The 15,434-nt window shown below is 42.0% G+C and overlaps 1 protein-coding gene across 3 annotated transcripts; it reads left to right on the forward strand.

The window, feature by feature from the left end:
- The first annotated feature begins 8,698 nt into the window (after positions 1-8,698).
- On the forward strand, positions 8,699-13,423 carry LOC127293222 (DEAD-box ATP-dependent RNA helicase 21). Of its 3 annotated transcripts, none has more exons than XM_051322803.2 (3): positions 8,699-11,073; positions 11,264-11,405; positions 12,938-13,423. In XM_051322803.2, the coding sequence occupies exon 1, from the start codon at positions 8,785-8,787 to the stop codon at positions 10,978-10,980; it is 2,196 nt and encodes a 731-aa protein (XP_051178763.1). In that variant the 5' UTR covers positions 8,699-8,784; the 3' UTR covers positions 10,981-11,073; positions 11,264-11,405; positions 12,938-13,423. The 3 variants fall into 3 exon arrangements, with proteins under 3 accessions (XP_051178763.1, XP_051178761.1, XP_051178760.1); XM_051322801.2 differs by lacking the exon at positions 12,938-13,423 and adding an exon at positions 11,522-11,872; XM_051322800.2 differs by lacking the exon at positions 12,938-13,423 and having other exon boundaries at positions 11,264-11,420.
- Positions 13,424-15,434: the final 2,011 nt, after the last annotated feature.

The raw sequence follows: 15,434 nt of genomic DNA on the forward strand, positions 1-15,434 counted from the left end.
CTCCTTAATTACCGAGCAGATTTTCCTCTCCCACGCGATCGCAAATCAGCCAATAGGCATATACCTTGGTCCCAGAGTTTTTCAAGCCGCGCCCAGTATACAAAAATGGAGGGAGTAATAAATATTACACATACAATAACCTCACTATTAAGAAAGGTTGCTTTCTTGTGCTATTTCCCAAACCATATTGCTAGAAAGTAAAAGTTTATCCAGTCAATAATGCACTTTCACAGTTAAATGCATGGTCTCCTAGTGTGTTTCATATTGATCATGTTAGTCATTGCTGAACGAGCATGTAAAGAAGAAATCAACCAAAATTATTTGCTTTGAGATTATGTCATTGTGAAGGTCGAGATCGGACATAGATTTCTGAACATAAAATTCAGTTAGCCAACAAACAGCAGAATATATTTGATTACATGGCCAGGATACCCAGAAACCTCAACCGGCAATTTCTACATAGCATGCTTTACATCCATATTGTAGTAGTTAAAATACGACATCCAATTGTAATTAGTTCAGTAAAATAAAAAATTTGAACACCAAGATTTGGAGAATGAAGACCATGATTATTCGGAGAAACAAACATAAAATTCATTGTGCTTCTTAAAAATGCTAAAATAAGGCGTTGATTGTATGGCCTATGTTATTCCGGATTCCAAGCAACTTTATCTTTTAGATTCCTCAAACATCCTATGATTAAACTGCAATAAACAGTTAGTCCTAAATCCAACAAACTTCAGACCGATCTGATGCATGAAACAATGTATGCTTGAGAGTGCTAACCTGGAGCATCAAAGCCTGCAATGCTACCGCCCGTGAAGCACGCAAATATCGAGCGCTTCAGGCTCTTGCATAATTGACCACATCTGAAATCTGCCCCCCTTGCCAGCAGTCGCCTTTTGAACAACACCATCGAACCGATGTTTCCTCTTCTTCAGGTGCTGACAACCTTGAATGTTTTTTTCCAGAGAACATCACCCTCTTGTTCAGCTTCTCACCATTACAAACGGCAGCTACAAATTTGACCGTATAGGTGCTCCGCTCCTGCGTGCTGCATCAGGGCGTTGGCGGCCACGGCATTAGTACTCGCCACTGACCGCTGACGCGGGTTCGGCAGCGCGGTAAAGAAAGGATCAACGGCGGGCTGGTGCTCTGCTCTCCCGGCCTATGTGACACGGATTGGGATGATGCCGATGCGGCTCGGGTGGCGGCGGCGGACTCCCGCAGCAATCTCCGTGGACTCTCGGGCGGTGGTGCGGCGGATTATCGGGTGGTCGCCCAGTGGAGGAAGCCGATTCCCCGCGCTAGGTGGCGGGCGGCTTGAAACCAGTAGCGCGCGTTCCGGGAGCCGGTGCGCCGCCGTGTCGCTGATGGATTTTGAGCACGCCAAATCGATCAAAGAAACGCTAGGAGGGCTGGACCTTTAAGCATGGGATGTACTTCCTTTCTTAAGTCTCGATCGGATCGAGCCATCTCTTCCTCGACTGGGACGGATGAACATGGTCTGACCCGGTGGTACATGAACTCTATTGACTAGCCACTATCATAAGTACTATCAATGCATGCCATGTTGGCAAAAATCTGATGTGGCGCACCAATTAATGAGGTGAGAGATGGGCGTGGTATCATAATACGGTACCGTATCATAGCACGTAAAACTAGAATACTTTATGGCAAACACATCATGTACACAAATTTGCGTTGAGATTCTACAAAACATTAAATATGATGATACTACGATACTATCCTATGATACTATGCATTGTGGGGGTAGTGTCATAAACTAGTATCATGTGCATGATACTAGTGTATGATACATACGAACTTGAAAAAAAATGTTTAATATATAAAAATGTATCTACATGAAAAGTTGCATCCAAATTGATCGGGGTTTACCCGGTTAGCCAATTTTCATATTCTAAATTTGCCAAAGGGAAATGTGAAAATATTCATGTGTTAGGTTTTGTAAAAACATTTTTTTATTTATTTATTCAAGATTATTATTACATAATTACTGTTGTTTATTAAAATAATTCTTAGGAATTTAAACAATAAAGAAGTATGACATCATGACCAACAGGTTAATAGGATTGATATGATACTAATATCAGTAACATGCGTGCAAAACACTTGGAAGCGGACCGGAAGAAACTCAGAAGTTAAGCAAGTGTTGGAGAAGTTTGAGAATGTGTGATCGAGCGGGAAGTTTGACCACGAGTAAGTGATTTGACTAGAGATTAAGTGCAGAGGCTAAATTTGTCAAATAACTTGAATACTAGAAATTCTGAAAAAAATAGAAAAAAGAGGAAGTGAAAAAAATTAGAATAGAAAATTAGATGAAAAAAAGAGCATAATGGCCTTTAGTACCGTTTGGTGTTACAAATCAGGACTAAAGGTACTTCGCCCGGCGCGCGCTTACCAATGGGAACAATTGGCCCATTTTCTACTAGTGTAGAGGAATCTCAGAAGAATATCATACCACAGCTCCAGCGATAGTAGTAGAAAATAAAGAGGGAAATAAATGATCCGGCTAAACATTTTATTACAGAAATAAGTAAATTAAATAATCATATCTCATGATTCCTGCTACTTCTCTTGTGCTTCCACAATCCACATGCCTCTCCCCAAACGAACCAAATAAAAGTTTAGATGAACATGCTATGTTGTTGATCTTAAATATGACAGTATGGAATATGAATGGCACAATTGAGATGAAAGATAGCTTTTGGTAGCAGCGGGTAAGTATAATCACCTAATTAACAGAAGGAATGGCTGAAAGTTCGAGTCCAAGCAGCTTGCCCTCGGCATTACTGGAGACAGCAAGATGACTGGGCATGCTGCTGCGCTGCGAACGAGAGAGGCCTGTGTAGTGAAATGTCTTACTGTGCAATTCTACACGGACCATACAGCATACATCACTTGGAAACAAGAGATCCTTGTCCCGGTTGCATAAACCCAGTGCAAAGTAGATAACATGGTCTTCATGTGTGCTAAGAAAGGGGTACATTGGTGCCATGAAATCTGGCATGAAGTTCCCTTTGAACTCCACCCCATCCCACAGGCTCGCCAGCTTGAGCTCGTATTCTACAGCCCAATTATTATCTTCCATCAGTCTCCAGATCCTCACCTTGCAGTCCTTAAGATCCACATACTCAAGGTAACCGTCGATGGAGACAAACTTGATCGAGTCCCCAACAGGGGACATGGCTCGAAAGGCTCTGGCCTCTGCTATGTTTTCTCTGCAGCCTAAGTGCTTCTTGCACCCCACAGGCAGGTCCAAGGAGTGAAAGTTCACCATATCAATGACATCAGAGATTACATCGCTGCAGTCACAGTACATGATGCCGAACAAGAGATCCACCCAGTAACCACGACCACGGGACGAGAACACTTGTTCGGCGATGAACAGTCCTTTATCAGAGCGCAAATCGTTGGGGAAGTTAGCCTTCTTAGTCTTTTGCCACGGCGAGGCGGATGAGGAATGCGCCACAAAAACAACGTCCTCTTTTACACTTCCTTCGTCAAACTTCTTCTGCCCCGGGAAGACCAGCGCGTATAACCTGTCGTCGTCATGGAGGCGCGCGACGAGAACATGAGTCGTACAGATGGGAAGGGAAGTACGGGGCATGGAGGGGATCATGTGGAGGGACCTATCGTTGGCGTTGTAGATGAGAAAGACCTCGCGGGGGTAAACTTCAGTAAAGGCCGTTGAGATCAAAACCAGATCCTTGTCGACGATATGGATACCAGTGTACAGATTGGCGCCTCGGAGTATAAGAAAGGACGGATCTGACTCACGGGCGAGCACTGCTTCTAGCTCCAGGTCCCGCACCACCGAATTGGCTTCGTCGTGCGCGCGGAACCCGAACGCCAGCTTGTCTCCGGAGGTGAGTACATGCCCCTGGATGTCTCTGTCGTAGCCGGGCGGATAGGCATGCACCAGGCGGTGCAACAGGAAGAGGGAAGGCGAGGAAGGAGCCATCGCTGATGTTTTGTCGGCGGATCTCTAGTTTGAAGATTACTGTATATGGTGGGGGGATTATATATAGATTAGAAGATTGAGACGACGGTGGTGGGGGAGGCAAAGGCGAAAACGGAGGCGGTTTTTAAATCGAATACGGAGTCATAAGTTGCGCTAGGAATCGGAACCCGATGGGCAGCTTTCCATCGGACCAGGCCGTGTCCACACGATCGAATAGATGATGGCTGTATGATGTTGAAGCCAGTCCCGCGCGTGACTACCTTCGTAATTCGTGGGCCAGATTGCAGGCTTCTATGGAACAGATTTGCGGAGCTCAACGTAATTGTGAATTATATTTTGTTTTCTATTAAAATTCCATTATACCCTTCTCTTATATTATCTTTTTTACATGAGCTTTGGTAGGGACTACCAGATGGCCAGTATGGAATAAATCTAACATATATAGAAGTAATAAATTCAAACTCTAGCGAGTTTCCTAGGAATTTAGAATAAGACACAAGGCCCTATATTAGGCTAAAGTAAACTAGATGCACAGAGCAAAAATACACTTTTTTATTATAATTTTAATTACTCCCTCCGTTTTCATATGTAAGGTCACTATCAGAAACACATTTTGTTAATATGTAAGGCCATTAACAGTAATCGAGGTAAAATCGATTAGATTTCTACCAGATAGATGATGTTCAGTAATGTGAAAGTTGCATGCAACGATACATAAAGATACATTCCCATGCAATATGCTTAATGGCCCGGAACCTGAGACCACTCCCACATAATTAATCGTGCCATTTAAGGTACATTGAATGTGAGTTTGTGGCCTTATATATGTAAACGGAGGGAGTACAAATTTCCCTCGTGCTTTTGGAAAATATCCGTTAGGCACCTATCTTCATGTCATAATAGATCAAAATGTTGCCTCAGATTGACTTCACTACATAATTGCTCTAGGGAACAACTAAAAAGTAGTTCACTACTTGCTGAAAAAAATATGACTACTTGCTTCATTTACATCGGTTATAGCCATATATCGATATATCGATTTATCATATAGATATTGTTGTCCCACCGAGTCGGTTTCATAAAACTCATCACGAGGTGAACACCATCAGACAAAGAAACCGCCAGACTCTAGCAAAAACTAGAAATTTGGATATGAAGGAAATGACCCATGGAAATATGAACATAATTGCTCTAGCGAACAACTAAAAAGTAGTTCACTACTTGCTGAAAAAATTATGACTAAGTTGCTTCATTTACGGTGGTTATAGCCATATATTGATGTATCATATAGATGTTGTTGTCCCACCGAACTGGTTTCATAAAACTCATCACGAGGTGAACACCATCAGACAAAGAAACCGCTAGACTATAGCAAAAACCAGAATTTTGGATATGAAGGAAATGACCCATAGAAATATGAAAATATTAATCGAGGATTATTAGTCGTGGAGGTCAAAGTTCCCAACCACTCTTTTAGTGATAGATTCAATGATCCTATTTGGTCAAATACCTAACGAAAAAAACACGTTTTTTTTCTTCCATTAAGGTATGAGGGCTTCTTATCCAGGAGAACCAAAGCACATTTTCATTCTTTCATATACTAAGAATTTTTATTTGGAAAAGCCAACGTTCCATACTAAAACGATGAGAACCCAAGAGAAGAAGGTAGGTCAAATTGGCAACTGATTATGAGCATGTCAATTTCTTGCCCCCTATGGTTGGAAGTTGCAACCAACCACAATTTTTTTATGCTTTGTACAATGAAATGATGCTTCGAGGGGTTGGAAGCGTAGGCAACTAAGTATACGCACTGGTAAAACTTCTGGCATTTCTACCTTGTGCTACAACATGCACGACAAAAACAAAATAGATGATGTCAGCATGATTCAAAGGCCATTCAAAAAATCTAAAAAGCTATTGCTCATAAACCGACAATCTAATTTAAAATCTTATTTCACCACAATGTTCCTCATCACGATGCCTTCATAACAATATACACATGGACACATTTCGACGAATAATTTTGAAAAGCAACTAACAATGACGAAAAGCAAGTTTGTAATAAAAAAAAATTCTGCGACAAACAATTAGGTTGACTGGCTATTAAAATAATTTTGTGAAAACCCAATGGCACGTGATTTTTTCACAGTTGTTAAAAATGCTTATATAAAACTTTTAAAAGTACAAAGGACGCATGTGTAGGTCGAAGACAACAAGAAGGGCAACTTTGAAGAAGTGAGCATCATCAACAAGCGAGACCGAAGAACGAGACAAACACTGTAGATTATCTACTTAGTTACATCAAAACTTCATGGTTTAATACTCTAGAAAATTTTGCCGATTTTTTTACGAGATTTATTCAGTGAGAACTCGAAACACTCTGTCAAGTAATGCAATATTTTAGGATACTTTCATAGAAAGGGTACATATAACACCTAATGACATAATATTGGTTTAAATGTATTTTAGTTCCATTATAATAAGATCTTTATTTAAGAGTCACAAACTAAACTAAAATGTAACAAAATATATATTTGATCCAGCATTAGTATTTATGGTATAAACACTAGAATAGTATGACAAATACGTACCATAATATACATAAGTGCGTTTATATTATTATTTTATGCATCAAAACTAGTATTCAAGGTGGTATATCAATGTATATATATATATATCAGTAAAAACATTACTATTTTAATGGGGTAAAACAAAGTAAGAAAGTTCAGTATAAATTAATTTAAACATTTAAACTCGTCAATGGTATAGAGACTTGACCTTAAAAGAAAATCCTTGTGTATACCAATTAGATAGATATTTCAAACATATGTGCGATGCGTCTTTCAATTTACACACAAGCCCTATCTCCAAGAAAAAACTGAAAATAGTATAGAGAGAAATTAACATACAAAAGGGGGACATATGGAGGTTTACCATATGAGCAATTTTTTTTTATGGTTATCTTTCTAGCCATCCCAAGAGTTGCTACTAATGGATATATGACTATATGAGGGTCTTTGAGTGATGAAGTTTAGCTGGAAGTTCATGGCCATCGATCAAATAAAACCCGTGACTCCCACTCTTATTAGTTTATTTGGTCTATGAAAAGACTGATGGTTTTTCATCCCTTCTAGTTAACATCCACACTTCAAAATAACATTAAAGAATATCTTGTCTAGAATTCCATGGGTGATTTTCCGGCAATGGAGATATATTAATGCATCAAGCCGGTATAATTCTTGTCAACAGCAGAGACATCAAGAATACACATAATCACATTATTACAAAAAACATGATGACCCAATTTCATTTTGGTAAAATACAGACCAATATTCTGTAGTTTAAACACCATCTACTGGTAACAACTTGACTACGAGAAATGCCTCGATAGCAAAACCTCCAAGAATGGGGCGATGCATGCCTGCCGCTGTTGCAGGATCCAATGATTAATAAGGTTCGCGCAAATTCTTGGCAACACCTTCGTCAAGGAAGTGACACCGTTTCCACAATTGCAACGACAACTCATCGAAGGCCAAACTAACCTAGTTAGGGTTTCACCTCGAAGATCACAAACTAGTATCCGAGGAGCACCACCATCACAGAGACCTAGCTTTAGAGCTTGTATCGGCATACTACCCAATCTTTAAAAAAATGCATCCACAGACAAATTAGGAATCCCACATGACTTACAAGATGTGCAACAAACGACAATCAAGTAGAGAGAAAGTCAACATGCAACTGGATTACGTCTCTATGGTCAATCTAAAAAAGTGGTCCTAAGGACATAGGTCTATGAATCTGCGAGATAATGCCAAGATAACTTTAGTCTCAAGGCCGTGTGCTAGCGTGACGCTAGCGCATAAGTTAACTCACCAAAATAGGTGTGCACCATATACATCTTAGTTATGTCTGTACTAATCAAGACAAATGTATGTTCCTTGATAGTGTGATTTTTTTTTCTCATATACGGATGCAAATGTGTTCATTTTGTACAAGAAGGACATAACAAATTTCAAATACACGAGTAAAACTAAGAAAACATCCATGATCTGCGAGACAATGCCAAGGTAAATTTGTCTCAAGGCCATGTGCCAGTGTGACACATTTTTTTGAACGACAATTGAACGAGTGCCTAGGAGGAACTAAACACTTCTTTAATTAAGGAGCAGAGGATCGAACCCAAACTCGTGCGCTTTCGGCAATACAAGGAAAAAAGAAATCCTATAAGACATGGTCTTTCCTCCCATCAATGTAGTTATGTAGACCAAGTGGGTGTATGTGAAATGCACTGAAAACACAAAAAGCATAATCCAGTGAGAGGTTAAAACAAGTGCAAAGGGAAGTTTGGGTCATTACTATGCAACTTATAACCTTTGCCTTGTTATTTGTCATATGAATGTAAAAGGTGATTTGAGTGGATTATTATTCCTTTATTTTCCTTTCAAACCTAGATCAAAGGGATTTTCCCACTTTTTGTATGCTCCATCCATTCTTTTGAATCAAATGGAATGAATAGTGTCACCAAGGGAAAACATCATATTCCTTTGAATCATAGAGGTTCTTTTTTAAATCCTGGCCCGCTGTGTTCCAAGCTGCCTGGATCGACAAAATGTTTCTCCCCTGGATCGACAAATGAAAATGAAACTAACTGTAGGCCCGAAGTCCTTGTACGGCCCAAACTCCACTAGGTCGGTTCCTCTTAGTCGAAGCCGGCTGATCTGTTGAGGAAAATCCCCCACCTGTCCACAAACCCTCCCACTGCACGCATCGGCACGGCTCCTCGCTCCGCCGCCGCCGCCATGAAGCGTTCGCTGGACGCCATGGAGGCGAAGCCCGTGTTCCTCACCAAGGAGGAGCGCCAGCGCCTCGCCCTCGAGCGCCGCCAGGCCGCCGTCGCCGACCAGCGCCGCTCCGCGCTCGACATCCTCCAGTCGCTCCCCCGGGGCGGCGCTCAGCAAACTCCCCCGTCGGGGGCCCCTCGGGACTCCTCCGCCTCGTCCCACCGCGACTCCTCCGACCGTGACAAGGACCGGGACCGCGACCGCGACCGGGACCGCCGCCGCGACGACGACTCCCGCCGAGACCGAGATCGGGATCGTGACCGTGACCGTGACCGCGACGAGCCGTCCCGCCGGGACCGCGACCGCGACCGGGACCGCGAGCGCGAGCGCGACAGGGAGCACCGGGACAGGGAGCGCGGGGAGCGGGACAAGGACAGGGAGAAGGACCGGCTGGAGAAGATGGCCGAGCGGGAGCGGGAGAAGGAGCTGGAGGCCATCAAGGAGCAGTACCTGGGGTCCAAGAAGCCCAAGAAGCGGGTCATCAAGCCCTCGGAGAAGTTCCGCTTCTCCTTCGACTGGGAGAACACCGAGGACACCAGCCGCGACATGAACGCGCTCTACCAGACCCCGCACGAGGCCCGCCTGCTCTACGGCCGCGGCTTCCTCGCCGGGATCGACCGCCGCGAGCAGAAGAAGGCGGCCGCCGTGTTCGAGAAGGAGACCCGCGCCGAGCAGCGCCGCAAGTTCGGGGTGGAGGACCGCCCGGAGGACGATGTCGCCGATAAGAAGAAGGCTGCTGCCGCCGAGATGTACGATGCCTTTGACATGCGGGTGGACAGGCACTGGTCCGAGAAGGGCATCGAGGAGATGACCGAGCGGGACTGGCGTATCTTCCGCGAGGACTTCAACATCTCCTACAAGGGATCCCGCATACCCCGCCCGATGCGCAACTGGCCCGAGAGCAAGCTTGGGAGCGAGCTGCTCCGTGCGATTGAGAAGGTTGGGTACAAGAAACCCTCACCCATCCAGATGGCTGCCATTCCGCTTGGTCTCCAGCAGCGTGATGTCATTGGTATTGCCGAGACGGGTTCGGGAAAGACTGCAGCCTTTGTGCTCCCTATGCTGTCATACATTACTCGCTTGCCGCCCATCAGCGAGGAGAATGAGGCCGAGGGTCCTTATGCTGTTGTCATGGCACCTACTCGTGAGCTTGCCCAGCAGATTGAGGAAGAGACTGTCAAATTCGCAACCTACCTTGGCATTAAGGTTGTCTCCATTGTTGGTGGTCAGTCGATTGAGGAGCAAGGCTTCAAGATAAGGCAGGGCTGTGAAGTTGTAATCGCAACGCCTGGTCGGCTTCTTGATTGTCTGGAGAGGAGGTATGCTGTGCTCAACCAGTGCAATTATGTTGTGCTTGATGAGGCTGATAGAATGATTGATATGGGCTTCGAGCCACAGGTTGTTGGTGTACTTGATGCCATGCCATCAAGTAATTTGAAACCTGAGAATGAGGAAGAGGAACTGGATGAGAAGAGGATTTACAGGACAACTTATATGTTCAGCGCCACCATGCCACCTGCTGTTGAACGCCTTGCTAGAAAGTACCTCCGGAACCCTGTCGTCGTCACAATTGGCACAGCTGGCAAGGCCACTGATCTGATTACCCAGAACGTTATCATGGTGAAGGAGTCAGAGAAGATGTCACGACTCCAGAAGATACTCACAGATCTTGGGGACAAGACAGCAATAGTATTCTGCAATACAAAGAAGTCAGCAGATAATCGTTCTAAAGATCTGGACAAGGCAGGCTTCCGTGTCACAGCTCTGCATGGAGGGAAGTCACAAGATCAGAGGGAAATCAGTCTTGATGGATTTAGGAACCGCCGGTTCAATGTTCTTGTGGCAACTGATGTTGCGGGGCGTGGTATTGATATTCCTGATGTTGCTCATGTGATCAATTATGAGATGCCTAGTTCGGTTGATACGTACACACATCGTATCGGAAGAACAGGGCGTGCAGGAAAGAAGGGACTTGCGACTTCATTCTTAACTCTGGAAAACACTGATATTTTCTATGATCTGAAACAGATGCTTATTCAGAGCAATAGTCCTGTGCCACCAGAACTTGCAAGGCACGAGGCCTCCAAGTTTAAGCCAGGATCAGTTCCTGATAGACCTCCAAGGCGAAATGACACAGTCTTTGCATCTCACTGAAGCAATCTGCCGAAAAAGAGCTGACGATCCTTCTTTAATATTGTGAGGGGAACTTCCATTAGAATGTGAGGGGTCTAGATTAGTTCTTATGAGGTACAAACATTTTATAACAATTTAAATCATCATTATCTTTTCCTGTTTGCAAACCAGCTTTTATATTGCTGTAACTTAAGTTTATTTATGATGATCTAGAACTGTACCTGTGTATCTTATTGTATTTTTGGTGCTGTGCTGCAAACTGTGCCATGCCCAAATATTATCTGCTTTGTTGTGTTGGTTTCAGGTTGAACAATCTCAGTGCATTTTATTACAACCATCTCATTGCTTCGGATTCATTTTCTATCAATTTGCAAATGTTGAATCTGATGATCTGATCTTCATTGTGGAGATTTATGTGGTTCTTTCAGCATTTTAAATCCAAAGAGGTGCCCGTTACTTTCCTTGTTTTTTGTTGTTTACTTCAGTATTCAATTCTATAGTTATCTATTGCTTTCTATGCCTTAAAAGGAAGGACTTGAAATGACCCAGTTACTGCTTTCAGATAATATCCCAAGGTGAAAATGAAATGCGTGATTTAGATTCGATTTCTGGTATATGCTTATTTCATAATAGATGGGAAGTCCTTTTGTTTAGCTCATCTTCTGAGTTATAAACAACGGCCATAAAGGGTAGATACTGAAGTCTGTTGAGTAATTATAGCATTAGATCAGTTTGGTCTATGATAGAAGTGTACCTATGCAATTCTATGTTGGTTCTGTGAATTGAATCATTAAGACGGATTACTCTTAATGGTTTATCCATCTAGAGTTGGGTGTTTACATGTATGATACCCGATTAATGGTCTGTTTTATATTTTGTGTTTGTTATTGCTGAGTTGATAATGTATGTGTCACAGTGCGCAGTGTATATATCTGGTAAAAAAGATAGTGATCTTTCAGAGAAAAAATTTAAGACCCATCTTATAGAGTTGTGGCTTTATGAATAGTTGACCCAAGTTGGCCATTTACAAGCCTTTTTACAATCACTGTTGTACTACTGAAACCAATAAGTTTTAGCTGGGTATCTTTACTTGTTTTATGTAGATGATGTAAAATTGCGAATATTTGTTAAGATCATAGGTTTTTATGTGGTTGGATCAGTTGTTCCTGGATGTGGCCATCTGCTTCTGGTCTATGATAAGGTAGCTATATTCATAAAAGTTAGTTAGCATGTTTGCATCGAGCATCAACAAAGAAAGGATGGCATAACTAATAGACGTATTTAATCTATTTGTTAGATTGTACTTGTTCATTTTTGTATCTACTAATGTACTCGGGTTTATCCACCTCTTTGTTACCAAAATGCACCTTACCAATTTTGTCTGACCAAAAAATTATTCTTTGTGTCGGTAGTTGCCAATTTTTTGGCATGCTCCTTTACCAACTCTAGTTCATTTTTCTAGTCAATGTTGGCCAACTCATTAGCAACCAAAGCCTCAACCAAAATTTTGGTCACAATCATAACACCCCCTAGAAACCCTGAAGCACCACCCCATTTCTGCTTCATATTCTCCACTATACTGGTTAGCACCTTGCCAGTCCATCCGGGCCACAAGATTTGGTGGCCATTTTGAGGAACAGTGATCGTCTGTCATTTTAGAAAGCAATGGGCTCATGTCATGGTATGGAAATAGTTAAATAGGAATTGAATCTTTGCACTGGCATATGTAGAACTTGCGTAGGCATTTGTTAATCAACGTGTTCCAAGTTTCCTTTTTGTTAATCGTAGCTTGAAATATCCTAAAACCATGCTTTGTGATGTTGACTTTTGTCAATTATCACTGGTGGGCCACATATCGCACATCTTGTGTGTCAGTGGGACCCTGCTTGTTTAAGGTGCTGAAAATGTTAAGTGTGTAGATCCATATTAATTTATCTGCCATCGCAGCTTCTCTAAATATATTTTTTCATGCCTGTAGGTTCAGTCTGTGATTCTGTCGAATGTCTAGTTTTTTGTTGCAGTTCATCTTGGACGTCGTTTCTAAGTGGTCACCTTTTGACTATGGAATTGCTGTTGTTTTGTACCCTTTGTATGATGAATGAATTTGCAAGTGGCATTCTTGTCTGGCGTGTTAGAAATGGGGGGTTGACTGTTGATTTTTTTTTGTCGAATGTCTAGTTTTTTGTTTCAGTTCATATTGGACGTCCTTTCTAAGTGGTCACCTTTTGACTATGGAATTGCTGTTGTTTTGTACCCTTTGTATGATGAATGAATTTGCAAGTGGCATTCTTGTCTGGCGTGTTAGAAATGGGGGGTTGACTGTTGATTTTTTTTTGTCGAATGTCTAGTTTTTTGTTGCAGTTCATCTTGGACGTCGTTTCTAAGTGGTCACCTTTTGACTATGGAATTGCTGTTGTTTTGTACCCTTTGTATGATGAATGAATTTGCAAGTGGCATTCTTGTCTGGCGTGTTAGAAATGGGGGGTTGACTGTTGATTTTTTTTTACCAAATATGGCGTCATGACATTGTGATATATGTTCTCCTTCCTGTGTATGTTGTTGTGGCATTGCGATTTCGTTTCCTATCTATCTATGGTATTGCGACATCGATCGTGTCTTTCTTTCTGTCTTTTGCTGGAAGGCTGATAAGAGATATTCTTGCTATCGCCCCAGCTGTACATAGCCGTGCAACTCTGATGATGGCAACTATACTGAATCCAACATGAGGTAAACAGGACGTAAATCTGAACATTTTGGTTACACCATTGAATAGCAACAGATAATTAAAAAATTGGTGACATTGACACACGGTGCTCAATGCACTTTCTATCCAGGCAAGGTGAGGTTTTATCACTTAACACCACAAGTTGGGGAATTTATATCATAGAACCACAACCATAGATTTTTTTTTCACGAAACACCAATCGCCTACAGATGGAAGAGAAGCTAAAATAGTACTCCCTCCGTCTAAAGTTAGGTGTCTCAATTTTATCTAAATATGGATGAATCTTAACCGTACTTTCGAGTGGATGCTACATACCCAGATTTGCGAAAAAAAGGTAATAGCAATACAAAACACATGGCTAAATCTGCACATTAGATGCATGTTCCATCATTATAGACTCCTATACCTACCGTCAATTGGCAGCTATTGAATTATATAAAGATGGATGGTTTCTTTTCCTTTTCTAGAAGTTATAATAATATGCATTTCTTTGATAAGGCTCATGTTACCTCTGTTTCAAAATATAAGCCTTTAGGTAATAATGATTAGATGATCGCAAACATAAATGCTTAGTATGATACTTATATAATCTTATGTCAGTAGTGCTGAAGCGTCAGAAGGCAGTGTCTATTTAAATGGTAGAAGTAGTAGTTATTGGAAGAATGAACTTGTGTAGCATCAAAATTACAATGGCAATCCAGGGAACAGCCATGAACATAACGAGGCACAAAAGATCATTCCAGTATTCGAGGTATGCTAATGCTAACCAAAGAAAGCAACGACTGATTTGCAAGCGCTAACACCACATGCATATGCATGATCCTCACCTATTGTCGTCCAAGGAAGGTGAAGCATGACCCGCATCCTTGGCTTCGCCATTATCTGGATTGACAGAAGACACAACGCTGCCAAATGAGCTCGAAGACCAAATGCTCACGTGAATGAACTCCGAAGGAAGAGTAAATCTAACATGAGAGAGTAGACTTAACTGGAGATGAATTCACAATTACAAGCATGAAAATTACTACAAAGCATTGGCCGGCCATTAAAAGTTATCTTAAAGGGGGTGAGAGATCTCTACAAAATCCATTCTCACTATTATACTACAAAAACGGACGTGCAGGAAATGCGACCACTTGCAAAATTAATTATGATTATACATTCGTAAGAAAAAAAACTATGCTCAAAGGCATACATTTTCATTCTCTATATATGCTGGTAAATTGGTAAGTACTAACTCAAATATGGCAACCATGACAGAATAATATTCACTTTGGTGTAGTGTGTTACCTGCTCCATCTTTATTCTCCTCGATCCAAAAGAGGCAAGCATATCATAAGATAGAAATGTCGGCATCCACGCTGCTCAAATAACCTGCACTGTGTAGAATTAAGGACATTGACTACAGGGAAAAACTTAACTAAGTACACTTGCGTACAAATTAGTAAAGACTAGAGGAAAAAAACTTAACTAAGCACACTTATGCACCGATAGCGGGCTCACATTAGGAACCGAACTAGCTACCACTTTGTGTTATATAATTGTTATTTGCATAGTTCTCGAGTTGCAACAAAATCTACAATTTCTAGTTAGCGGAGCAGGAAAAACCTCATACCGATTAACTATGCACATCAAAAAACACAGAAGAATACCTCTTCGTCCACGGCCCTCGGGAAACACAGGCTAGGTGAATAGGGATTCATGCCTCCCGTCGGCGGCACCGCCCATCCGCCTCGCCTCCCGTGGCCCT

Source organism: Lolium perenne, chromosome 4 (assembly GCF_019359855.2).
Source record: "Lolium perenne isolate Kyuss_39 chromosome 4, Kyuss_2.0, whole genome shotgun sequence".
Classification (NCBI taxonomy): Eukaryota; Viridiplantae; Streptophyta; class Magnoliopsida; order Poales; family Poaceae; genus Lolium; species Lolium perenne.